The sequence below is a fragment of the Aythya marila genome (genome assembly GCF_965140915.1).
Source record: "Aythya marila genome assembly, chromosome: 14".
NCBI classification, from domain to species: domain Eukaryota; kingdom Metazoa; phylum Chordata; class Aves; order Anseriformes; family Anatidae; genus Aythya; species Aythya marila.
Window position 1 is genome coordinate 6,877,569 of NC_139055.1, and position 26,899 is coordinate 6,904,467.

Sequence of the window (26,899 nt, forward strand, 5' to 3'; positions counted from 1 at the left end):
AACTGTCCTGGGATGGGAGCATTAAGGGCAATTTTCTGTATCTGCAAGATATTTTGCAGCTCATTTGTTCAGAAGACCACCTCTGGTAACACTGCTCAACCTGATCTGTTTGCCTCCCCCCTCCTCCCCCAAGGTGGATTTCCACTCAGCACGATGAGGAACCAAGATGTGCTCACACTCAGCTATGAAGCAGCCACCTTAAATCCAAGTACCGACCTGAAGCCTTGCTGGCACTGAACTGAACAAAGCAGGCGTTTCCTGGACTAAAGAAAATAAACCAGGAGTCCGTACTATATTCTTAAATATGGTTTAATACTCTTCTCCATTTCTGTACATCACAACACCAAGATATCACTGCTTGGGATCTCTCTGCAGAGGCTATATAGTATGCAAAGGCTAGGATTTTTCACCCCCTTTTAACGTGTTTGTATGTGTAAGTGTAATACATATCAGTATATATTGATATACACATCAATATATAATGCAATATATATCACTGAAGAGAACACATTGATTAAAGAAATACAAAAATTTGGCATCATTTCCAAACTTAAATAGTAAAAATAAAAACTACAAAAAGGAGCTGCATACCCTAATGTATCATGTGAAACAACAAGCAGTATATTCAAAAATGTAAATTTACATCCAATTTTTCTGGTCTTGTCATGTCACATTAGACCCATTTACAATGGCAAAATCCAGAACATACCGCTTTGAAGACCGCAAACATGCTCAAACCTGGGTTTGTGCACATCTGCGGCAGACCCAGTCACACCTTCCGTGAGAGATTCCAGCTTTGATGTGAAAACGACAGCAAAGCCATCTGCCAGGTTATAAACCAGGGTTACAATTTGTATTGCTCACAATGACAGTAATTTTGGACCTCAAAGAACAGCGTGGCAGAAGGTTAAGACAAGCTCCACCTCCATTCAAGTGAAACAGGATTATTGGAAAAAAATGGACAGGTATGCAACGAGCAACAGTGGCTGCTTTTGACTGATGCACCCGGAGTGATGAGCCAGCACAGACCAGTACTCCCGGGCACTAAGATGTCAAAGCACCCATCGGAGAACCCAATAACCCTGAAAAGAAGCAAGACTTGTGTGTTACCTCATGCCAGTGCTAAGTTCATCCTCTGCCTGCAAGACCATCTGAAAAACCCTTAGCCCTTTCTAGTAGGTTGAAACGCATTCTATATAGCGGGCATGACAAAAAACTTTGAGTCTTGATGCAACCAGAAGTTTTGACCCATTAAGGGTGCCTTAGAGTTCAGCATCAGATTTACAGGACAATTGTGAGCCACAACAACAGACTTCCTTAGTGCTGGGAGATGGACATCCCCGTGGGTTGTGCTAACGTTCAACACATTAGTATCAAGGGATCCAAATGCACCAGTACTAAGGTTTCAGTCAAGGGCTCCACTTACTAATTATTCCTATAAAAAATACCCGCTTCCACTGAAGAACTGTGGGTTCAATCAAATTCACATAATCAAGGAAACCTTACGCAGTCCTAAAGCAAAAAAAAAAAAAAAAAAAAGACTGAGGAACAAAACAAAATGTACCTTACTTCACTTAAATTGTATGTTTATTTTTGTCAACACTGAAAAAAAACTGAAGGCTGCACTGCTCAAATCCAATTAAACCCAAGACTTCAGCAGCATTTTCATCGCAATCAATGAAGTGCATTTCCTAGTTTGTAAGAGCAGTGCTTCTGCAAATAGATTAAAGCACGTTTGGCTGGTAAGCCTCCCCAAACCATCTGAATTTGCAAGCCACACCTTATAAGCTAGCACTCTAGGTAAGTGCTTTCTCATTCTTTTGAAGAGAATGAATGGCTCCAATTTTGTTACATTTCTTCTTCTGCAGTCTAAGCTGAGAGTGCCATGTAAATGGGTCACATTGCTGCAAAATGCAGCAATTGATTTCTCCAATCAAAGTAAAAAGAAACAAACCAGTAGGATCTTACTTCTATTAATTTTTGAAGGAAGAGGTTTACAGCAGTTAATGCATCATGAAGGTTAAAAAAATCATTTTCATAAAATACAAGAGCAACCAATTTCACCATTGAGTAAAAGTAAAAACTGGGATTCTTTTTAAATTAGTCCAAAGTGGCATATAGGAACTTAGTAGTTTGCTGCTGTACTGACACTATGACAAATCAAAGTGTAGGGTTTTGCTTTTTTAAATCCAATGTTTGTGGATCGAGTTCTGGAAATGTTCCAATTCTAAGGCAGGGATCTGTTGTGTTTTCCACCATGAGTTTGCTCCTTGGGTTGGATGCTGGAGGGGCGAGGCACGTTTTGCCGGACCCAGGTCGACTACCTAGTAGTCATCAAGGTCAAAAAATTCATCGTCTCCTCCTTGGTATTCCATTCCCTGGAAGTCCACTCGGTACCGCAAGATACCTGGCAAAAACAACACACTTCAGCTTCTTCAAAATGCAAAGAGCTAGAGAGGCATTAAGCAGTTTACTGAGCCCTGTCTGCACGTCGAGAGATTCTCAGCTGAGTTTTCAGAAGCTAACTCTGCATTTGTGCTCCCAGACGGGCTCCAGCTGATGGCTGGAAACAAGCACACACCTATAGTGAACATGCCACATCTGTGTCTCAGCCTGATATAATTTATTGTCTGAATGAAGAAATTCCTACCTGCCCAGCCTAGGCCAGCTTTCTTCCAGCAAAGCTGAGCCTATTCTAGGACGGTATCTCCAAGAAATGCCAGTAGCAGGTAATTTGTTCTAATACAACTGCTCAGACTGAAGCCTATCAGTTAAATTCAGCAGGCAGTTGGTATTGAAGCAACTTTTACAGTAAGCTATACTCACTGGCTGTCTTCCTGGACTCTTCCTACCCCACGCACCAAGCCAGGTCTCTGGGATGCCTTTATCCCTGGAAATGTTTACTTAGGTAAATTCTACTCAAAGTGCAGGGACGGGAGCATGGTAGCAAACACAAAGCCACCATGCAAAGAGCCTGGATCTGGCAGGACGAGAAGGACCTCTGAAATTATAAACCCTGAAAGCTCACAAACACGTTGCTCCATACGCAGCCTGACTATTCAAACTTGTTTCGTCCCAAGTAGCACTCTTTGTCCCCTGGAAATTCCTCTTTACATTTGTCTCTACTTTACATCCATCAGCCTACACACAGCAAGTGGCAGCATTTAGCATATCAGTAATGCATTGTGCTCAAATTGCTAGTCTGGGGAGGAAACATTCTCTGGCAGGTGTTTTTGCTCTACCCTGCTACTGATTTTGCCAGGCTGAAGCCCATTAACTACCTGCACCTCTGCTGAATTAAAGGCTAAACTGGTTGTTGAGTTTAACAGAGGGACCAAATGCTTACAGAACATCTCTGCCTCTCCACAAAGTTGGGCCAATAATACTGTTTTGAAAAGAAGCTTAAGACTGGAGAGCAAAATATAGAGAAGTTCTGAGAGACAAGTAACATATCCCAGTGCTTCAAAAATCCAGCTGCTGTTTGTCATGCACCATTTCTACATAGCAGGGCGTGATCTTCCACAAAACAACATCTGTAGTTAGAGTGAAGCAGTTCACACCTGAAATTCAGCAGCTGGAAATACAGACAGTCCACCCTCTGTGCACTGTGAAGGACAAAAGGATGCAAGGAACACAGTCTGAAAGTAACAGCTGCCTAACACGCAGCATCATCGTGCTGAATGTGGAATTAATTCACCTGAACACCCGTGCTGAACATGATAGTTTCTTACACTAGCATAATGACTAGTAGGAATAGGACTCATCTGCTTTGTCTTGGCACTGGATTATCGCATTAACCATTACAAAAGAAGACAAACCACAACACTTTTCTTCTGCAGTTTACCTCCGATTCCTCCAAATCCTTTCACAAATTGAGATCCTTCCTGTGATTTATCTGTAACAATTTCCAATGTTGCTCCAAATTTCTTGTAGTTGTTTGCGAACCACTCCAGAAGGGGCATGCTTTCTATCAGTTCATGTTCTTGGCCAGTCTTTGTAGATGTTTGAGAGGGGGGAAAAAAGCCACAATGTTAAGCTCATCGCACATTAACTACAGAGAACACTCCTACTACAAGCTGTCCTTGGCTTAAACATCAACAGTATCTTTTCTGTCTTCAGACACCTGCATTAATGCTCCACAGGCTCCAGCAGCCCAACACACTTGCCAGGGTCCAGGCGGTAGACACCGCTGACACAACTGGCAAGTGTGCTGGCACAAGCACAGGACTCCTGGTGCTAAGAAATTAAGTTCTGACAGCCTTGTTTTGGCCTCCATACTACAGAAGCCAATGTGGAAGTCAGAGAGAAAATGTCTGATTTATTCTTCCATTCAACTGTTGCCTCAGGCTGCACTCTTACATTTTCACTGTTTGGCTGATTTACTTTTTACCCTGCAAACAGTCCATAGGTATTCTTCTAACCAGGCACTGTTTACTCTGGGAAATACTGATCTTTGCAAATCCGGAGGCAAAAAGCAGAGTTTTGTAAGTAGAAGGTCAAGTGATTATTGGCATAGAAACACTACATCACTGCAGATAACATTGTAAACCTTCTGTGCACAGAAGGAATTGGCAATTACCCCAAAAGGAGGAAAAGCAGCTGGGAATGGCTGCCCTGGCAGACCTAAGGCAAGACAGAGATGACCATCCCTTTTGCAAGGGACAGATTTAACTCTTTTCATGGATGGATAAAGGTGGTCAAATACACTGTCCTGCCTGTCACCTCAGCTCATTTCCACCACCTCTGAATTGGCAGCATGAAAGATTGGAACAAAACAAGGCCAGAATCCAGGGGTTAGATTGAAGGAGAACAGGAGGAGCCACAGACTACCCTCTCAAAGTCTCCTCTGGGTGCCAGAAAGGTCATCGGGCTCATGTGCTTGTGACAAACTAAGCTCAGACATTCACAGTACTGCACTAGTACACTGAGAATAAATGTACCAGCCCCAAAGCTGAAATACCTCTTTGTCTGTGAAGTGGGACTTATCCTTCTCCTGCTCAGGTGTCAAATACAGGATCTTCTCTTCTGAGAAGAGAGGGAAAAAAAATATTAGGTTGGATGAAGCTATCGGAAGCAGGTTAAAAATAGCAGGAGCCCGAAGACGGAGCCATTACAACACAGAAGGCTTGGTCACTGACACTGCCTTCCATCCTAGTGCATGCTCTGTGGAAAACTCAACAGGGCACACCAGCAGTGTGCAGTGTCAAAAACACAGAACCACCATACCACAGAAAGAAAAAGCAAAAGTCCTGCCACAGGCTTACTGATTATACACAGCTCATATAAATTTTGTTTCAGGCCATAGGGCTCAAGTCACTTCCTCCTCTACAGCACACTGGTATCACATTTATACTTACACAAGCAAAAGGCAAACTTGATGCCAGTGTTGTGACATTAGCACCCCTCACTGCAATTCTTCTCTACAGTGGAAGCTTGCTGGCTTCGGACTTATTCCCCAGAGCAGCTCGGAAGCTGCAAGCTATGAACCCGCCTACACAACATCCCCTTGATCAGTTCCTTAAAGATCACCTTGAGGAGTTCCTCCAACACAGCCTATCCAAGGAAGGTGGCTTAGGTGTTAAACCCCTCACAGACCTTTCGGTCCCACAGAAGTGCTACCTACCCTCCGTGCCTTGGCAGTGCAGAACGTATCTCATTATATCCAGGTTTTCATAGACTATCAGTATCTCTACTGCTCCCATTTCCAAAGCTTTTAGTGTATCTTCAACGCCGAAACAGTACTTCCCCGTGTCCTGACTGATTTCATCGAAGTATCGTCCTGTAGCCAGGATACAAAGAAACAGATTGTCATGCACAAAGATCAAGCCACAAAGTTTTAACATGCCTGATATAAAAGCAAGAAGAGACCAGAAAAGAAGCACATGGTACTGCCGAAGGAAGGCAAGGTATCCGATAGCATGTCGAAGCATGTACTTAGAAGATTCATCACCAGTAAGTCAGCTCTACCAAGCCCTGCCCTGTCAGGAAGCTCGCTCCATTTAGCTTCCTTTAGTTATGAAACACTCCATGGGACTAACCCACCAGCAGACACTACCTAACTTTGTTCTCTCCAGAGTAAGGTAGCTACTGCTACTCTTGCCCTCCTGTACTTTCAGACCAAAAGCATGCATCTGCTGACAGTCAACCATGGGATTCAGCCATGGGATTGTTTCGACTGGCATCTTAAAACCAAAATAAGCCTTAATTCTTATCATGCTGAGATAAAAAAAAAAAAAAAAAAGATTTTCCCCCCTCCCACCCCATTGTCACCAGAAGGCCTGAAACTAAGGGTACCTCTGAAGGAAGGATAAACAGGAGATCAGAGGAGCTCAGAAGGGAAAAAAAGCAACAGAGCAAACACTTAAAGTATCATTCAGTCCTGCAGCATTTCAGAAGGTGTTTGGAAAACTGTGCTCTGCCCAACACAGACAGCATTGCAGGGCTGAGCTAGCACACGCAGGCATTATCAGGAGGTCTAAATCAAGACCAGATTATTCAATGAAGCATACTTGGCTCAGGAGAAGGCTAAACATGTAGTCAGATACCTATTAGTTTCTTCTCTTGAATGAATTTCACATTGGAGAGGACCTCAGTTGACAATTCAATTGCTTGATTGAATCCATTTTCTCCTCCGTAGGAAATGTCAACTAGTTTGAGCACTTTGGATTGCAACCGCTAAACAAGAAAGAGACAAAAAGAAAAAGTCTGTGACAGCTCTATTATAACAAAACGACTTCATAATGCCTCTAGAATAAGTACCTGGCAAGAGTCAGGGCATTAGTCTATTTTGTTCACTTTTAAGCAGTGGTTGTTGAGTCAGAGGGACCTCTGAATACTTAATACTGAAGCACAGTTTTCAGGCAGCAGTGCTATAGAGATCAGATTTAGTCGAGCTTAATTCCCATAAGGCTTCTACTTTAGATTTGGGAACACAAAGAACATGAACATCAGTTCCAAACCAGGGAGAACAGATTTCTTTTAGCACTGTTACTAAGAAAAGGAGATCTTACCTCCTTTATTAAGAAATAAAGGCATCTGTAGGGTGTCTTTAGGAAAGAAAGACTTCTTTAGGATACAAAAGATTTTTCATTTTGGTCAAATCACTTAAGACACCAAGGTTACATGTCTCCAGAGATGCAGCTAGTATCACTGTGTTACTACCAACAGCTTAAACATTTGAGCTTTGCTCAGAAAAGGCCACTCACCTGGTCAAACATGTCAGATTGACTTAATTCAGTTTTGAAGTCTGCTGATCCAGCTAAAACGAGACCAGCCACGTTCACCTTGTCACCAGAAATGAACAGTTGCACAGCCGTCTCTGCTACCTTCCTTACATAGTTGTGTCGTTTTTCCATTCTCAAACGAGCAAAACGCAAGGCAGACTGACCTCCTCTACCTTTACAAAACAAGAAAGGGGAGGTAGTAATTTGGAAGTTGTTTAATTTGGGGAAGGTTGTTAGCACATGGTCCCCAGTGGGCCCAGAATAAGTGAACTGAAGGGCAGGTGCAGCCTTCAGAATTAGTTTGCTTCCAGCTGAGCTCGGGGTATTCAGCTGGAACAGCAAGTGAAAGGAGTGTTCATTCACACGAGGATTTTTCTCCACATATCCCAAAGCAGGATTTTTTTTTCTATTTGGACTCACAACTCTACAGAAATTTTGAACATCTGCACACTTTATATCCTGTATCTCCATTAAATGCTATTTCCTTTATCACACTGCCTCCTATACCTTTCTTGCTGATGCAATGCTTCCTGGTGCTCTCTGCTGCAGAAACTTACTGAAGATGTTTATTTCACTTTGTCCCAGCCTAGTCTACAGAGAAGGATGGGAAGCCAGGAGGTAGCTGACACACAATTCACTCAATTCATTAGTGGCTCACGAGTCCCACTATATTGCGGTGTCCTGTAGAGTTCTGCTTGCTCCATTACACTTCTTTACTTCTTGCAAGGAACACGTTTTGTTTTTCCCAGTTGGATGCAACACCCTGAGAGGCAGGTGTTATTACTACTTCTGCTAGTAATCTTTAGTGAAGACTGCCTCAAAGCCAAGTAAAGGGCCAGATGCACCAAGAAATAAACACAAGAAACCAACCATGTTACCGTGATTTATTCATTTTGATAGAAGGCTCTGACTAGAGGCTTTGCTGTCAGACTTCAAGGGCGCACAGAATGGCATCCAGCTACACACACACAGGCTAAGTTCCCTGCTCCTGCCCTCACATCCCACCCCACAGTATTTAGCTGCAAATAGTTAGAGATACCAAATAGTTCAGAGATATACAAGTGCATTACCATGCTTCTTTGGAAGATCCACAGTGAATTTGTGCAAGACTTCTCTTGTGTTTCCTTGAAGAGTTCCAAAGAGGGCACCGCTACCATCTATTACAATAAAGCCAAACTTGCTGTCATCAGAGAGCAGCGCTGTAAGAGCCTGGAACAGAAAACAACAGTTGTCAGCAGTAAGCACCGGTTTATCCAGGACCCTGGTTCAAAAGTCTACCAGGCACATTATACCTCAAAAAAGTTCAGTTCCATGGTGATTTTTACAAATAAACTAGACAAAGAATTGCAGATCGAGGAGTCACAGAATCATGCAATGGTTTGGGTTGAAAGGAACCTTAAAGATCACCCAATTCCAACCTCCTTGCCATGGGGACCTGGGCACCTCCCACTAGCCCAGGATGCCCAAAGCCCCGTCCAACCTGGCCTTGAGCACCTCCAGGGACAGGGCATCCACAGCTGCTCTGGGCAGCCTGTGCCAGGGCCTCACCATGCTTATATTAATGAATTTCTTCCTAATATCTAATCTAAATCTACCTTTTTTTTTCAGTTTTAAGCCATTACTCCTTGTCCTATCACTGCACTCCCTAACAGAGTCCCTCCCCATGTTTTCTGTTGACCTCCTTAATGTGTCAGAAGTTGTTATAAGGTCACCCCGGAGCCTTCTGCAGGCTGAAGAGCCCCAGCTCTCTCTGCCTCTCACAGGAGAGGTGCTCCAGCCCTCTGATCACCTTCACGGTCTCCTCTGGACCCATTCTAGTATGTCAGTGTCCTTCCTGTGCTGGGGGCCCCAGAGCTGAAGGCAGGGCTGCCTTTCCCTGCTGGCCACACTGCTTTTGGTGCAGCCCCAAAAGCCAACTGCATTCCAGGCTGCACGTGCATGTTGCCAGCTCCTGTTGAGCTTCTCCTCCACCAACATCCCCTGGTCCTTCTCCTCAGGGCTGCTCTCAGCCCATTCTCTGCCCCACCTCTATTTGTGCTTTGCCAGGACTACCTCTGATAGCTACAAACAGTGCTGCCAGGACCTGAAAGGAAACCAGTGTTCAAGTGTGGGAACTATTTTCACAGCATTACCAGCTCATCACATGTCACATGCAGGTGTAACAGCAAAATCCTAAAGAGTGGCTCTGAAAGCTTTAGGTGAAAGGGATCCCACACCTCCACAAGGCTGCATCACCTCTCCAGTTAGAGAAACTGGAAGAGCAATTCTCCTGGCATTCCAGCCAGGAAAGCTGAACCCACAGAGTTAACTGCTTGGGCTATGTGTCAATGAGCTTTACACAGAGCACCAATACAGCCTGCCTTCCAACCCACCAACCAGCACAAGAACCCTTCTGCTAGGGTCAGAGACCCCAGGAATTCCCAAAGGCAGGACGATGAAATGCCTCCAGAAGATGTTTCAAAGATTCAGCCTTACAAAGCAGAATTAAGTAACAGCAGCAGTTAACTGTCACGTGAATAACCAGATATAGAGAAGGCAGCCACAGCATTTGTTGGAAAAATTAAGTTGTCCAGCAAGTTTCTTCTCTTTAAACAAAGGAGCAAAATTCATCCTGTAATCAGTTTGACTGACAACTGAAGGACTGCCTGGTATCAAGGCTTCCAAGTTCCTTCTGTCCAATTCCCTGCTCAGCCCCAGTTCTGGTGGTGTGGGACACCTGTGGGTACTTCACCTTTCCACTCCTTTTTGGAAGGAGCCTGTCAGCTACTGTTCCTTCTTAAAGGCAGCACAGGCTGGTAGGCACATCCAGCACACAAACACTGCTCACTTCTACGTGCCCAAAAACCAGCATAGCAGGATTTCTTTTCCTGATGTTATATCCAGGCTAGCACAAATACGTTAGCAGGACAGAACTTATCAAGTTCCAGATGGTTTCAAGTCACTACTTTAATATGGTAAGAGTGATGGTGATGACTTACTCCACTGGACTCTTAACTGCCTGCACGCATGCCAGCTTGATTACTGGGCTGAATGGCAAGAATGAAAAACAGTCATCTTTATCCAAAATCCACACAACCAAGTCTATGGGTTTCAAGCTTAAAAGGAACAGAGACACTAAGTTTTAATGGAATCTTCTGGCCAAAGTAAATATTCTGTATTAATTCCTCAGCAGTGGGATGAATGAGAGGAGGAAGTGGCATATTACATTGCAATCTATTTAACTGGGACAGAGCCAAGCAAATCGTGTGACTGGAATGAATGCTGCAGCCAAGGTATCAAAATAAGTCATTGTAAATCCTACTCTTCAGAAATACATCAGGGTTCATATCCCTCTTGGGAAGTTACTTCAGTTTCACACAGGCAATAAAATATCTAGAGGAAATCTTATCAGATACTCTTGCCAGACAGCAAATGACTACAGCTCTGATGTTCTCGATTCCCTCTTACTCTTCATAAAGTATCCAATGGTCAGTAATCCCCCAATTTCCCCTTCATTACTTCTGTCAGCAATTCCACCCTTTGACCTATCAAGCACGAAGAAGGGACTGGTGCTTTTATTTCTCTTCCTTCAGCCTGGGCTGAGCTCCCTTTCTCCACCTCAGCCTAACACTGAAGATCATGTCCTTTTTCTGCTCCTTGACAGGTTCTCACAAGGCATCTGCTGGGTACTCAGCCAGACGCCAGTCTCTCAAGTTCCAGCTGGGTGTTGGGAACCCCTAGGTTAAGAGCAGAGCTCGTCAACCACATCAGAACTCCAGTGCTAACATCACTCATTGCTTTTACACCTAGAGTTGATTCTGCAGAGCAGACAATACCACATAAAACAAGCACACATTCCAGAGGCACAGGAGAGCAAAGAGCCCCTGCAGAAAGGTGCTGGCAGTAATCACGTCATCAGCAGTGTCAGTTTCCACAAGTTCCTCTCAAGTTACTGGCTCTGCCTTGCAGAGCAAGGCTGCACACCAGCAGAGTATTTACAGCTGCCTCCCAGGGACAGCCCATTGGGCAGCAGCTACTTTTTTTGTACTGAATCAATGCCCCGAAGCAGGAGCTGCAGCCAAGACTGAATTAATCCCTTTGCTGATAGGGCAGAAGGCAGCCTACCTCCACCCACCCACTGCCAACAACAACTGCAGGGACAAATGGCTCCCTTGACTTTCCACCTCTGACTCTCTCCTGAATTCCCCTGCTTACCTCCTGGTTTCAGCGACCTATGGACACATGGGCTCAGCAGAACCTTCACGAGTTGTACCTGGTTTTGTTACTTCTGCTAGGTCAAAGACACGTTGGGATTTCACCCTCGGTGGGGAGAGAAGAAGCACAGGGATGTACCTCACACCTGTGCGACAAACAACCCTCTCCTGCCTGTGCTCCTGTCCTTTGAAACTCAGCTAGGGATCAGACCTCCAAAAACCCACCCAACCAAGCAGACCACATCACCAAAGGCCTTGTCAAGCCCGTGTCAGCTGGGTTTGATGACAAAGCATTACGCCTCCGTCCACACACTGCATCATGGACAGGAAATACAATCAGTCTCCTGGAGACACTGAGACTTTTGCCAATGCAAAGCCAAAGCAGACGCACACACAAACTGACTTCATGAAGTTAAGCCCACTGCGATCCACATCAACATATGCCTCAAACCAGCCATTTCACTAAGGCAAGTAGATGCCGGATGAATATAACCCCATCTCACCCCAGATAGATCAAGTGCATGCCAGTGCTCCATCGAGGGGCTCAGGTAACACATCCGATACCAAGACTGGCAGCACTAATATTATCTTGGCTTTACTTTAAGGCCTGGCTTGGAATAAGATCTATGGGCCTCTAGCGTTAAGAAGAAAAAAACATTGCCTCCAATTACAGGGAAAAGCTCGTGTCCATGGGTAACAAACTGAGCAGCTGCTTGCTGGGCCATAAAGTCAGCTGTACCAGGAGCTGGACAATACGTCAATTCCTTTCACCAAATATCACACATTTTTGAATATTAGCCAGTCACAAGCCAGCCATTCAGGCTGAATTAGAGCCTGCTGTTACGGAGTCTGCGGGCTCAGGCACACCAAGGATTGTTTGAGTGAGTCCAGCAAAGTGCTTTCATTTCCATTACTGCAAGACCGGCAGACAACAGGAAACTTCTTACCTCTGTGTGGAATTTGTTGTCACACAAATACAACGATGTATTGATTGGTTTGAAAGGTTCAAAGTCGATGTTGACCTTCTTCTCTTTTCCTTCTTCTGTCACAATTGTTCCACAGTAAACAACCAGACCATTTGGAGGTACTATAAAGGATACAATGCAATTTTAGATCACTATGAAAGACTGCAAGCCATAACCATCAAAAACTAATCATCTAGCCAGGAGACTTAAGACAGAATTGAATTTGAAGTTCCCAAGTTTTTTACCTTAATTTTCCCCCCTTCATTTCTTCCCAGATCTCCACAGCAGAAAACAAACTCATTTACTGCACCTACACTGAACAGCTCAGGGCAGTGGCAGAAAAGTAACCTTGGATAGCACTGAAGGAAGGACTCCGAGCAGCACTCCAGAAACGTTTACTTGTTTGTTCAACCCAGGAGCTTCCAAACTCCTAGAGCCCTGAGAACAGCTGAACATCCCTGTGAAGCTTTCCTAGTTCTCATACAGCAATGTATACACTGCCCATCTCAGTGAAGGCCACTTGTCAGCATAAAGGTAAGAGTGACAAACCCCTTTCCAGTGGTTATTTTAGATGGGCTGGCTCTACTTCCTCCCAGAGCTATGGAGGCTTCATCGCAGCACGCCTACATTTCTGCTGGATGAAAACCCACCGGTTTAACAGAAGGGAATTACAGCAGACCAGCTCTTAAGGCTGGACAGGTTTCAAGGAGTCAGCACTGCTAAGGACCAAGTTATCCCACTTACCAAAGAGCAGGCCCATCCTCCTACTCTAGTCCCGGGGGCCACCCCTACAGTAACCACCCAGAGGCAACATACCTGGAACACCAGACAAAGCAGCACAGGCCAACAGATTTGATTAGCAGAACAGAGCACAACACAGGAACGTAAGAGTGCTTCCAAGTAAGGGAAGTCTGCCAGCACCCACACAAGCTAGAAGTTACCTTTGTTATAGAGTTTGAGTCTTTGTTGTACAGATGTGATGGCTCCCAGTACTGAAAGGCGATTCACTCGAGACTTGATGTTGGAGGCAGTGCCAAACTCATCCGCTAACATTTTTGCCACTCGCGAGATCTGGTCTTTGGGGGGAATGATCAACGATATCATGCTGGTACCATTGCTGGGAAGGGAAGAAGAGGGGTTGTGAGCAGCCACCAGTCAAAGCAACATTCAGCATTCACACCACGTTCCAGACCCGTCTCCTCCCTCCTGCCCCACATTCCACCCCACCTCCAGGGATGCTTTGACCCACTGCTATTGGTGTCATTCCCCTTCTGCTGGACAATAATGGGAGAAATACATAAAATAAAGAGTCTCTTCAGAGGATTTGCAGCTCACTACCAAGCAAGCCCTCCAAATGCTGCTTGTTTAACTTGGGATTCTACTTGGGGAGGAAGGAACATAGTTACAGGCTAGGGGCTGCCAGCTGAAAGGCATGTAAGCAGCCCCCAGTTGAGGTTGTTTAAAACAATGCAGCCACATACTTTAAGGACGTTTCAAAGCCCATTGCATTTGTTCTCAGACAGCTGGAGCACCAGCCAGCCCCAGAGTTGTTTTAACACATTGCTCTCCTCAGACTAATACCAAAAACTGAACTGGAAGGGTCATTTTGTTGCAATCTTCTACTTTTCTGCTTTCCTGCTAGCCCTGCTTCACATGAAACTCACTGACTCTGGCAACTGCTTTAAATAAAGCGCTGAAGTACGTGACTGCTAGTTCAGAAGCACCAAGCCCAGGCACAGAGGCAGGAGATAAGACCCCACAAATCACAGAGCTGCCTTAAGCTAAACGAAAGGAGTTTGGTATTAGTTTTTCCTAGGGCTTTGGGAGGAATCCTGCAGAGGTCTTAATCCCCGAGAGCGCCTCGTGGGCCAACTGCATCCAAAGCCCAAATGGAAGCGAGGGAAGTTCTGTCGGCCTTCCAGCAAGTGACTCCCATTTGCTGGGGAAGTATCCCGGATGCCTGAAGTGCTGCTGCATCATCTCAGCGTAGCCCAGACCTCATACTGCACATTTAGTCATGGCATACAAATCGAATGCCTCATCACGCCCTCCAGTCCTCTCAAGGGCAAAAGCTGCAGTCAGGGTTCTGAGTCAGATCACCGACAACACGCTCGTCAGCCACGAAAGATTTCTGCTCTTACACAAACCTCTCGGCAGCACCTGCCTGCTGCCTCGTCAGGCTGCCACGCGCCAGCAGCCTCCTGAAGCGTTTGGGCTAGGGAGGCAGCAGGGAAGTGCTTTAAAAAGCATCACTTCATTAACCTCTTTACAGAAGTTACACAGCCTTCTTCCAAAGATCTTCAATTCAGGCCAAGTTGAAACAGATGCTGGGTCAAATATGTCCCTGACCTTCCAGACAACTAATTGGTTTTAATATCCAAGATCCCCACACACGCTAATCGAGACAGTCGTAAAGAGACACTTGCACGCATTATTCCCCGAAGGAGCTCTGAGCCATGCTGACAGCTACGGCAGACTTGCAGGTCACACCAGCCAAGAATACTCCGTGTACCACTCAATTAAAGCAGCGAGCTGCCTCGGTGAATGGCACAGGCCTTAGGGGACGTGTAATGGCCTCCCGGTCCCAGCAGGCTCCTTTGAGCAAGAGGCCGACCAGAATGAAAGCGACTCTTCCCGACTCCTCTGAAAGCAGCACTCGAGGCAAGCTCACACAGCTCGGTTCTTCCTCTGAAAGGAGAGATTCCCCAGCTTCCAGAGATCAGAAAGCTCCGCGGCTCCTGCCCAGCTGCAGGAGCTAAGGAGTAATCCTAGTGATGTGACATGCAGGAGATGGGACCCTCGTGCCCCTTGTGGCTCTCCTGATAGCATCAGGTCTCCTGCAACACTTCCTCTGTTGGAGTTACCACACTGGGAGAGAGCAGACAGGGAGGTACAGGAGTACTTGGGGGTATAGCAGGGGGGAACAGCAGCCAGGACCCACTCTCCAGTAACAAAGCACTCGTCAAGGTGCCTAAGTGCCAGCCGCCCCCAAATCCTGGCCCCCGGCCTCGTGCTATGTCCTGCTACCCCAGAAACCCCGCAGTGACAGGGGCACAGCGCTAGGTGCGGTGCTGTTACCTGGTGTCACACACAGCACCTCATCAGAAGGCAGCCATGGATGTCAGCCAGACTGCTGCAAGTCACACCGGGAACTCCACAAAACCCCAAATCCTCCCCCAGGGGCAGCCCCAGCCCACACACTGCTGCTGCTGCCAACCCCCCCACGCGAGCAGCTCGTGGGGCAGCCACTAACTGAAGGAAGAGCACCCCCTGCTCCCTGCCCTGCTCCCTCGGCCTCACAAAGGCACGGCGGGGATCTGCGCACCAAGCGAGAGCGTGGCCAGGGAGGCTGAGACCAGGAAGAGGCCAGCTGAAGTGGGTGTGCACGCAGGGGGCCGCAGAACTGCCTCACGCAGCAGGGACCACAGCAACCTACCCCAAACGAGCAGCTTTCCCCTTCCGAAGAGAGCTTGTACCTGAGCGTGACCTTACTGCAGGGTGGTCAGCTCTGAAAACTGCGGCTCTGCCTGCTGTAAGCCCCGCAGTGAGACAACACATAGCAGGGAATCGCTGAGAGAGCTACAGCTCAAAAATGCTTGGGGAAAAAAAAACAAAAGTACTCTGCACAGCAAAACGGTGAGGAGGTTTCCTATCAGGCTTTGCACAATGCCTCAACAAGAACAGAAGGATTTCTGCACATCCTCCTGCACAGCTGCTGGATGAGCTGAGCGTTTCAGAGCACATTTCCTCTGGGAATGCCATACAGGAGATCACGGTGCTGGCTGCAGCCTCCAGAAAGGGGCCCTGGCAAGGTGCAGCCCTAAAGGCAAGCGGCTCGGCCCCACATGAAGCACATGGGACGTTTGCCACCTGAAGGGCTGCTGCCAGCCCCGAACCCGCAGCCAGCACGCCACCAGGCAGAGCTTCATCATAGAATGGTTACAGGGAGCAATTAATTATCCGTCTGGATTAAGGGAAGCGCTCACACTGGCAGCTCAGGATCCAACGTGCAATGAGCTTGGTTCTTCCCTCATCACCCCCGGTGCTCCTGCAGGCAGGGGGGGCCCGAAGCACTCCTGGTTATGGTCGGCGCAGCACGACCCCAGGCTCAGGAGTGCCAAGGCTTTTCAGAGGCACAGGATTTCCAGCACTGCCAAGAGGCTCCCCCAGGTTTCAGCGCCCCCAAGACAAATTACACGAGATCAGCTGGAAGCTAATGCTTTCAGGTTGAACTAAGCCAGGAAGTTTTAAGCTGCTAGAGACAGTTGCTGTCCCTATTCTGGGCTCAGGAGCGCCAGCACAGCAGCCAAATAGCTCCTCCATAACGTAGATATGTGCATCGAGGCGTTTGCTGTGTAACAACCCGGCATCCTCGTCCACAGGACAGCACACGATGTGCCACGCTCACGGGACTGGAGGGCAGAACAATGAGGCACCAAGGGCACCTGCTGCGGGCTGCAGACACAGGGAGGGGGTGCACGGAGCGCCAGCCCCTGGGGAGGTAGAAGCACTTCCCTGCTGGGTGCTATGGTTACTGATCACACCGTGCCAGCCCTGCCAGTAATTGGCAATTAGCTCAGATTTAGCGTGGCCTGGAAGCTACCAACATCAGGTGTCTTGTCTGATGGTCTGTGCTGGAGATCGAAGCTCTGCCTTTGCTCCTAAACCATCCTAGGGGGACCTCCAACTTGGCTCCTACAACCCACCAGAGCTGTTTGGGGGTAGGAGGGAGGCAAAAGCAAGCAGGCTTTGTTCTCTTGAGACAGCAAGTTCTTGCGAAGTGAGGTTTGTGGAGAGGACAGCCTGTTCTGGTACTGAAACCTCTGTGCTAGTACAGTTTGGATTTCAGATAACTGTACGACAAAACAAATGGCGCTCCCAGTCACGGAGAGGCCTAAAAGCAAACGTTAACAGATTATCACAGCGAGGGGCGGTGAGGTGCTGCATCACTTCTAACCTAGTCCCCAGAAAGCGAAGGTTCCTGCAAGCAGGTGCCTGGGCACGCACAAGGCTTGCTCTCACTCTCAGACCCTCCTGCTCTTACCAAGCTCTCCCGGCACCTTCCAGCAGCTGCGGTGCTTCAGGCTAAGAGCAGCACACGCTGGGCTCTGCCCCGGAGGGATCTCACAGGCTTCACCCGGCCGTGCTGCTGTGCCCAGTCCCACGCCACGTCTGGCACCAGGAGCAGTGCTCTCTGCGTTTGCGTGTTGTTTTTCAGCCTGGAGAAGCTTCCACAATAGAAGGGAAGAGCACCGAGCAAGCAGCACATCACACTGGAGACAAGCTGCCGGAGACACCCCCCTGATGGCTTCTGCTGCAGCCAGGCCTCCTGCTCCGGGTGGCCACCTTCAGCTGCAGGGCTCCAGTGTCTGCGCTTCCACCAGGTGACAGACAGCTGAGCGGGTCCTTGCACCTTCGGGGACACTACAAGCCGGCTTAGTGGCTTTCCGAGAGCTTCCCCTGTCCCATACAGCGTCACCGCAGTAGAACGGCCACCTGAAAGGCCACCAGAGCTCCAGAGGCGGCAGGCACCGACCTGCAGAGGAGGGCGACCCCAGGCAGTGAGGAGCAGTCACAGCCCGCCTCCCGGGACACTGGGGAGGCACAGCCCTGACCCCAGAGCCGTGCTGTATAAATAGCAGCTCCCAGTGGGCTTGGCTGGCAGCAGCTGAGCTGTGCTCGTTCCACAGTGAAGCATCTCACACTAACAGCACCCAGGGTGACCCGGAGGTACAGAGGCAAGGCAGGTCACTTGTTCTCCAACTCAGAATAGGAATATTTTACAGGATTTTACAGCTGCTAGCTCCCCGAGCACCTCGCTTTCCCAGGAACAAGGGAGCATGAGGCCCACACACGACTGGCAGGAGCATGAGGCAGCTTTCAGGTAATCTGCTCTTACCCACGTGCTGCAGCCAGGAAGCTTCCTGTAACCGCTGCCCCACTGCTTCAAGCACCGTTACCTTGGGAAGGCAAAAATCCTGGCCTCCTCCCGCAGGGCTGCAGCTTACCAGGTGCACATCACCCCTACCTACACATCTCAGGCTGCCAAAGCTTTGTGAGGGCCTGAGTGGCTCCCTCGCTGCACGCCCATGGCCAGCTGCGAGATGGCTGCCGGGAACATGCCCGTAACCCCAGGCAGAGCCTGCCACAGCCGGGCACAGACCTCAGGAGAGCCCCACTTCTGGGCAGCCAGAGCCCAGCAGGCTCACGGGGCTTCGGCAAGGGCTGCGTCGAGAATGCAGTCCCACACAAGCAGCGTGGAAGGGAAGAGGAGCTGACTGCCTGGGTTTGGTTTCATTTGTTCGTTTTGATCCTGTGTCTGAGCGCAGATGTCAAGTGAAATACTAAAAAAAGTACACAGCCTTTGGTGTGGGCAAGTCCAAAAGCGCTGGTTTGGGTTCTCTTACACACCACAGGCCCAGGCACTCCCTGTTCATAAAAGCCTCGCATGTGGCAGCGCTGACCTTGCCACGAGGAAGTTCCGTGCACAGGCTGGTACAGCTCATCAGGTATGGCTGCACTACGTGAACAGCTCACAGACGTGCCCTTTAGAGACTTTATGTCTTTTAACAAGACAAAGTCCTCTCCAAATAGGAAGTGGCACCAGCTCACTTGAGATGCCCAATCTCGACAGCCGGCTGCAGAGGCAGAAGCACTGACACCTCCTAGAAATCCTGCCAGCCCACGAGCAGAGGATCTCAGCAGTGTAGCAGCGCTCCGGAGGCAACATCACCTGGAAGCTCACCCAGAGCCTGCACTGCCTGCGTTTCACAGGCATTTGACCGGCACAAATGACACGTCTCTGTCTAGCTGCTGCTCGAGAAGCAACAGCTTTGTGATGTCTCCATCAGACAGGTGAAAACCCGCCCCGTTCGTTTCGTGGTCTCAAAGCACGGCACAGAGGGGACAGGCGCTGCACGGGTATGTGACAGAGCCCCCAACACCACGCAGTAGATATCGGGACCTACCATTAGCCCCTATAAGTTTAAAGGAGAGCTGAAAGCCATGCCGTTGGCAGCATGTTTTACCGCACCATTTCAGCAAACACCTCACAGCTCCCACCTCAGAGACACTCCGTGTTTCACCACAGCATGCGCCGCAATTCAGGATAACTTACTACAGCTCCCAAGTGCCCCTCCCTGCTTCCAGCTCATCCAGAGAGGGATACAAAGATCTGGAGGAGATCGGATCCCAAGCACAAGTGTGGGGAGGAGGATGTCCCTGGACCTGGCACCACCTCAGAAGCACAGAACGGGTACAGGACAGGGGGTAAGTGTGGTTACGAGAGAAGGACTGTGGGGCCAGGAGGCCAAGTTGTTCCTTCTTCGAGAGTGATGCCCCGGGAGCACTGCAGATGGTTAATTCCCGTGTCTCTGCCCTGCACAAATGGGCATTGCTGAGCTGCATAGCATGAGGCCATGCATTTACCTCCACCACGGCCCGCTCAGCGCCAAGCTCTCGTGCTGCAGCTCTGTCCCAGAGCCCTAGGCAGGAACCTTCCGTCCCGTCAGCCAGAGGACACAGCAGTACAGGTGGGGGCACACAAGGCACTGCAACCACACACAGCTTCAGCGGGGATGTTACGAACGTCCTGAGAAGACGCGCTGTGCCCTCACCCTACCCCACCGACCTGACGCAGAAATGAGAAGCCCCCAGAAGCCGTGCCAGCCGTGAAGCCCAGCACCCAGCCCAGGGAGGTGAGGCTGCTTCCCGCAGCGCAGCCCTCGCTCCGGCAGCCGGGGAGAGCTCCCCGCGGGGTGGCCGTGCTCCCCCTGCAGCTCCTGGCCTGCCGCCAGTGTCTGCCTCCTGAGCTCGGCAGGCGCTGCTCCCCAGGGACAGAAAGGAGGCGAAGGAAGCTGAGGGTCACGGAGCTCCCCTTCTGCAGGCAGCAGGGAACGTGGCCAGGTGTCACTTGTCCCGAGGCGATGCAGGCAGCAGGTAACCAAGCCCTCACCCGTGGGTCCAGCTCGTGCGGCTGCTCAGGCTCCCGGCTTCCTCCCTTCCTCAGCCGGAGCAGCTCCTGCACCAGCCCAGGCCGCAGCTCTGCGGGACAGGAGCCCCCGACTTCACCCCGTGCTGCTGGAGTGGGACCGCGTGACATCGCCACGCTTCTGACAGCCGTGACTCACGGCGGGCTTGGTTCTGGTCCCCTGCTCTCCCCCCTCCCTCTGCAATTATTAATGCTCCAAGTTTAAAGACTTGTTGCATTATGCTAATGGGCCAGTTGGGTACAGGCTGTACACCCGGGGACTGAAGCAACAAATCCAGATTTGCTCGTTAAGATGTTAATGCCTCACAGCCACATGGGAACAAGGAGCCAACAGCAGGGGGGGGAATCTAGTTGCCACAAAGCCAAAAAAAGGCTGTCCTGTCCTCTTTGGAGGTGCTCATCCCCATTTCCTACCACATCATTTGTCTTCAGCAGGCAGGGTCTCATTCATTAGCTCGACGTGAGGGATGACCCGTGCATGACTCACGCCGCTCAGCACTGACTGACGCCGTTGTGAGGGAGGGCACCCGGCCACCGAGCCACCCAGGGCTACAAAACCCCGACCTGAGCTTGTCTGGCACGTAGCAGCTCTCCGGTCAGGCCATTCCCTGCCACCTGCACGTACTCACACAGCGCTGCCTGATGGCTGCCGTAATTCAGGAGCAGAGGGAGCAGCAGGTGAGGATGCCCAGAAGTGAACAACTCGGTGCAGGTGAGCAGAGGGAGCCAGCAGCCCTCTGCTTGCCCTCTTCTTCAGAGCCTCGCCCTGAGGGCGGCTGGGCAGAGAAGCACCAGTGCTCGGAAGCACTTCAGCTCAGGTACCAGCTTGTGTCACCACCTCTTCCCTAAACACCCCGTGTTTTGGTGACAGACCATAAAGCCACAGCAGAAAGCTCACTGCCAGTTCAGATACACCCCACAGCCACACCAGTGACACTCCTCTTCTAGTCCTTTCCACACGAATCCTTCGCACACAAGGGGGAAATCCATTTTTACCTCGGGACTGGCCCAGCCCAGCTGCCAGCAGACATTTAGCCCACTGGGGACACCTGCACGAGGCGGGGGCTCGCTGTGCAGAGCTCCTCAAGGCTATGGGACTGCAGGCCCTAACAGGACGTACCAGCACTGCAGCCTGCTGAGCACAGCACAGGCTGGGAAGCCAAGCAGCACCTTGCCCAGCGCTGCCCCTCACAGCTCACCCAGGTTCAAGGTCTCCCTCCTGCACCTCACCCTAATGGGAAAGCTGCAGCTCTGCAGAACCAGCTTCTGTACCAGGTGTAACACTGCTCCCACACCACACGGATCCCCCTGAGAAGGCAGGGGGGCCTGCTGCCTCCCTCCCTTCCTTCCAAAGGAAGCCAGGAACACCACGAGGCTGCAGAGGATGCCTAACTCACCCCAGTCACCCTCTAAGCAATGCACACAGGCACAGCTGCCCCCAGCAGCTGGCACAGCGTTCACAGCTCTGGTGTCACCTCCCAGGGGACCTCTGGAGAGGCCCAGCACATCACCAGCAGGACGGCCCAGGGCTCACCTTGCTCTCCAGAGCCACCAGGACATCCCAGCAGGTCTCAATCTCACTGACCTGCCCGGGCACCTAAGCGGTGTTGCCCCAGCAGGCTCCCACCGCAGGGTGGGGAAGCAGCAGCTCGAGGCCAGTTCCAGAGCTGGGCCCTTCCACCAGGGCCAGCAAGACTCTGGATGGACGGAGGGAAACCCAGCTGCACCCACAGCCTTCTGCAACACGTGCTGGGTAAGTTGGTCTTGGGTAAGCCACAGGTCAGGCTCTTGCCACTCACGCAGCCCCAGCGTGTGCTGCATTTTGCAGGAGCTCCCATACATCCTCACACCTGTCTCTACTGGTAGCTTCTTGCCTCGCATTTGGTTTCTCCCATGTAGCAGATGGAAGTTTCAGCTCGACAAAATCCAAACCCTAGTGAGAAACAGCCTGACCTCACTTTGCCACGGCTCCGAGACACCAAGATTTCCCCTTCTCTTCCTATTTCTCCACTCTCCTGCCTTACTGCATTTCCTCCCGTTAAACGTAGCACAAGTCACCCCTTCAGGCCCAGTTTTTGAATTTGCTCAGAAGCCTGTGTGTGTCCTGCTCCTTCACCTTCCAAAATACCTGATTTGGAGAGAGGTTTTGATGCTCAATCCCTTCCCCCTCTATTTGGCTCTGCCTCCAAAGACACCTGTCTGGTTTGCTTCCTCTCCAGACAAGTCTCAGGAGGCGTCTCAAAGGCAGTGAGCTCCTGAAGGTTTTGCCATAATAACTGGGCTCCCACCCTGCACTGGCACCCACTGTGCTCTTTCTCAGGGTCAGAAACTCGCTGTGTGCCCAGCAGAGGGGTTTCTGAACCGTTTTGGAGCAGAGTGCCCTCATCACCAAGGCTCAGAGAAGCTCTCCGAACACTGTTCAGGGTGCCATCTCGGGCCTAAGCCTGCAAAGAGGCCGCTAGCTGTTGCTGGTACTTGATTTTGCCAAGCATTTACAGCTGAGATTAGCAGAAAGGCTGCCCGCAGCCCCGCTAACTAGTCAGAGCTGCAAAGGAACAAAGAGGGATTGTCATTTTCATAGCGACACTGGAAAACTGCACGCAGCAGTAACAGGAAGGCCCTGAGACAGAAGGCAAGAGGGAAAAGAGTGGCTAACGCCACTTCTGCTCGAGCTGCTGCAACATCCAAAGGCAGCAGCACAGCCACAGCCACCCGGGAGCACAGTCCTTGACAGAAACCACCCGCATGCTGCTCAGAAAGTGGAGCCCTTCTGCAAGGGAGCTGCTGAGATGCCTGATGAGCACCTGAGCAGTTGGAGCTGTGGGGGATGAACGACAGGGGCAGGCTCCTCGCAAGGAGCTCCTCATCACCAGCCTTTTCCCCTGCTCCACTTCTGTGCTGGCAGCAATTAACCTTTGCGGCCAGGACTCAGGCCCCATTTGCTCTCCCTCACACGTTCTGCAGACGCCAGCTGCTCCCCTGCCCTTATCGCCACATCGCAGAGACCAACTCATTAACTCCACAGCACCAGAGAGCTCGCAGCTCGGCTTGGGAAGAGCTGGGAGGAGACAAGAGATCTCTCTGCTTTGGGAACGAGACAGACAGCAGAGTTTGGAGGTTAAGGGTTTGGTTTGGTTTGGGTTTTGTTTGTTTTTTAATTGTTTTGCCAGGTTCTTTCAGGCCAGCTACCAATAAGAAGTGCAGCTCTCCTAAGCAGAGCGTGACGAGTGACAGCGGGCACTCTGGCTAGGATGTTACCTCACAATATAAGAAGCAGCCTCAGCCTCATGGGCCTCCAGCTGCTCAGCTTCTGGTGGAGCTGCAGCTCCAACCTTCTCCCCTAGACCTCTGGCCAATGCTGCCACTTGCCTCAACTGTCTCAGACATGACAAAAGCATTCCCTTGCTCTTGTGCTCCCTTCAAATTTTGATAATACCCCACAGGTCTTACTGAGGTTTTCCCGAAATGCCAGGGTAACAGCAAAAGCACCCCAAGTGCCACGGATGAATTCAACGCCGAGCTCCGGCCTCCTCCAATTTCCCTTTGATCCACTGCAGGAACAGCCAGCGCCTGAAACTGGGGCACTGCTGCTGGGTCACTATTAGGAGCACATGAGTAAGGGAAGGTGGAGACACCAGGGAGCCCCGGCCCTCCACGCCACCCTATTTACAGGCTTTGCCCCCTAACCCACCCCAGAACAGGTCTTCCTACTCGGCAGGAAGGGGAAGCGACTCTCCCGGCGGCAGGAAAAGCCTGTTTCACGGGCTGGTGCCAGGGAGCCCAGCGCTGCTGAGAGCCGCAGCACCTCTTTGCCTCGCCGGGCCCAAATAACTTCGGCTGGGCCTCCTGGAAGCACACCAGGCGTTCACAGAGAGCCAGCGTAACCCTGCTTAGGGTGAGGACTGCTGGCGTCAGCAGCTGTCGCCAGGTGGGGTTTAGCACCAGCACACACACTGAGCAAAGCAGCAGCAGTGTCACAGCACCTAGGAGATATCGGGCCCCAGAACCCCCTACACGCATCTCACTGCACTTGGAGCGTCCCCACCGTGAGGCTGAGCTGGGGCAGGGCACACAGCTGGGGAGGAGGGGGGACGTCAGGGCTGTGGCCCCAGGAGGCTGCTCAAAGGGCGCGCCCAGTCCCTGCCAGCCCTCCTGCCTCACCCCTTCCAGGAGCTCTCTCTCAGTTTCAGCCCTGACTTCTACAACACTCACCTGCCTGAAGGGATGGACAAAGAGCCACTGCTCCATGCGGACATACCTGTGCTACCATGTTCTGAATTGGGAAGGGCCAAAACGCTAGCTAAACATTTCCCCCCTACACCCCAGCCCCTCTCAGCACTGCTGGCTGTTTCCACAGGCTGCAGCAGACGCCTGGAGCTGCCCGAGCCCTCCCAGCACCGTGGCAGGAGCAGCTCACACCCCCCGTGCTTGCCAGGACCTCCCCAGCAGCACAGGGCACACCGCGTGAAGGCAGAGCTGTGCGGGCAGCTCAGGCAGCCAAAGTCCACTCTGGTGCAGGCGAGGGCAGCCCCGGCTCCACGTTCCCTTATTGTACACCCCAACCTCGCGCAGCCACATCCCGAGCCAGATTAAAAAAAATATACACGTTAGGAGAGGCCTGGCTTGGGTTCGTATCCCATTTCCCTCTAATTAAGGGTGGTTGTTAACAAAATGCCGCCCCGTGCTCGCTCTCCAGAGGGGAGCAGCCGCGGGCACCGAGGGCAGTGCGGCCGAGGGGCCGCGTTTCGGTGCGGCCCCCCCCTGAGCGCGGCCCCGGCAGCGCCCCGAGCGGCCCCGCGCCATGTTGGCCGGGACAGGCGGCTCCGGCAGCGGGCCCGGGGCGGAGAAGGAGGGCGAGGAACCGGGCAGGGAGCGGCACAGGGCACGGGGCCTGCCCCGCCGGGCCCGGCCCGGCCGCTGAGGGGATGGGATGGGATGGGGGGGGAGGAGGGGGGGGATGAGGGAGGTGAGAGGGGCCCCGCGCCCCCACCCCGCACCCCCCAACCCCTCCGTGACGCACCCGCGGGCCGCCTCCAGGCTCTTGATGAGCTTCTTGATCTTCCAGATCTCCACGTTGCGGTCGGCAGCGCTGGGATCGTCCGCCATCTTCTCCCTCCTCCTCCTCCTCCTCCTCCTCTGGCGGCCTGAGGCGGCGGCACGCGCGCGGCGGTTACGGCCCGGCCCTCACGGCCCCCCCCCACCCCGCACCAGCCCCCCCCCCCCCCCCCCCTCCCCTCACACCTCCCTCCCCTCCCCCCCGCTCACCTCAGGCCCGCTCCTCCCTCCCCCCCCCGGCGGCGCGCGGCTGGCGGCGGCGCTGACGTCGGCCCGCGGCTGCTCGCGCTCCCCCTCGCCGCGCCGCATGTGTTGCAATCGGCTCACGTGGGGGGCGCCCTGACATCACTTCCGGGAGAAGGGGGGGGAAAGGAGGGGGGAGGGACGCGGCGCGCGCTCGCGGGGCGGGCGGTGATTGGCTGCCCGGCCGCGCGGGGGGTTGTGGGGGGTGTAGTTCGCGGCGCGCTACCCCCCCCCTCCTCAGTGCCTCCACGGGAGGTATCGCGAGAAGGGGGTGCTTAAAGGGGACGCTTCATTAGCGCCGGGTTAATTAGCGCCGGGTTCATTAGTGCTGGGTTAATTAGCGCCTCGCCGCCCCGCGCACGGGGCTGAGGGGTGGCGGTGAGCGGCGTCTACCGCCCGGCCCCGTGGGGAGCACGGGGTGTCGCGATAGGCGGGGCGTGTCGCAACAGGGAGGGGCGAGAAAGGGGAGGGCAGCCATGGGGGGGGGTCGGGGGCTGTGAGGGCGGTGGCGGGAGTGAGGATGAGGATGGTGAAGATGAAGGTGGTGAAGAACATGAGGGTGGTGGTGAAGATGATGAAGATGGTGAGGAAGATGATGGTGAGGAAGAAGATGAAGGCAGTGGTGATGAGGGTGACGACATGAGGTTGATGGTGGTGGTGAGGGAGATGACGAGGATGAGGATGATGGTGGTGAGGAAGAAGATGGTGAGGAAGGTGAAGAAGATGAGGATGGTGGTGATAAAGGTGATGGTGGTGATAAAGGTGATGGTGGTGAGGAAGATGATGGTGTTGATGAAGATGGTGGTAATGAGGATGATGATGATGGTGGTGGTGATGATGAAGACACTCCCCTGCCCTCACCCCGTGGGCCCCAGGCTGCAGCAGGAGCCCAGCACCACCCCAGTTGTCCCAGTTTGTCCCACCCAGCACCCACCCGCAGCTCAGGCCGGGCGCAGCAGCCCCCCTGTGGGGGCCATTTCCAAACCTTTTCCCCCAAAGCCGTTTGTTCTCAGTGCTCAGCTCCTCGCAGCCTGCCCAGGGGGAATCCGCACTCCCAGGCACTGCCACAAAGGACAGGGCTGGGGCTGTGCCGGGACAGAACAAAGCCACCAATTCACACAAACACCCCCCCAGCCTGCCCTCCTCACCCCAGCAGCGTTTTGCCTCCCATCTCTCCCCATGGCTGCGCCCGGCCTCTTCTTCGACACCTTCTGTCTGGGCAGAAATGCT

General features: G+C 51.7%; 1 protein-coding gene across 1 annotated transcript; it reads right to left on the reverse strand.

Moving 5' to 3' along the window:
• Positions 1-291: 291 nt before the first annotated feature.
• ETF1 (eukaryotic translation termination factor 1) lies at positions 292-25,515 on the reverse strand. Its single transcript, XM_082771548.1, has 10 exons — positions 25,392-25,515; positions 13,323-13,498; positions 12,364-12,503; positions 8,294-8,432; positions 7,206-7,396; positions 6,546-6,675; positions 5,624-5,779; positions 4,961-5,025; positions 3,845-3,992; positions 292-2,407 (listed from the first exon to the last, which is right to left on the reverse strand). The coding sequence occupies exons 1-10, from the start codon at positions 25,475-25,477 to the stop codon at positions 2,325-2,327; spliced, it is 1,314 nt and encodes a 437-aa protein (XP_082627674.1). The 5' UTR covers positions 25,478-25,515; the 3' UTR covers positions 292-2,324.
• Between the last annotated feature and the right edge of the window lie 1,384 nt (positions 25,516-26,899).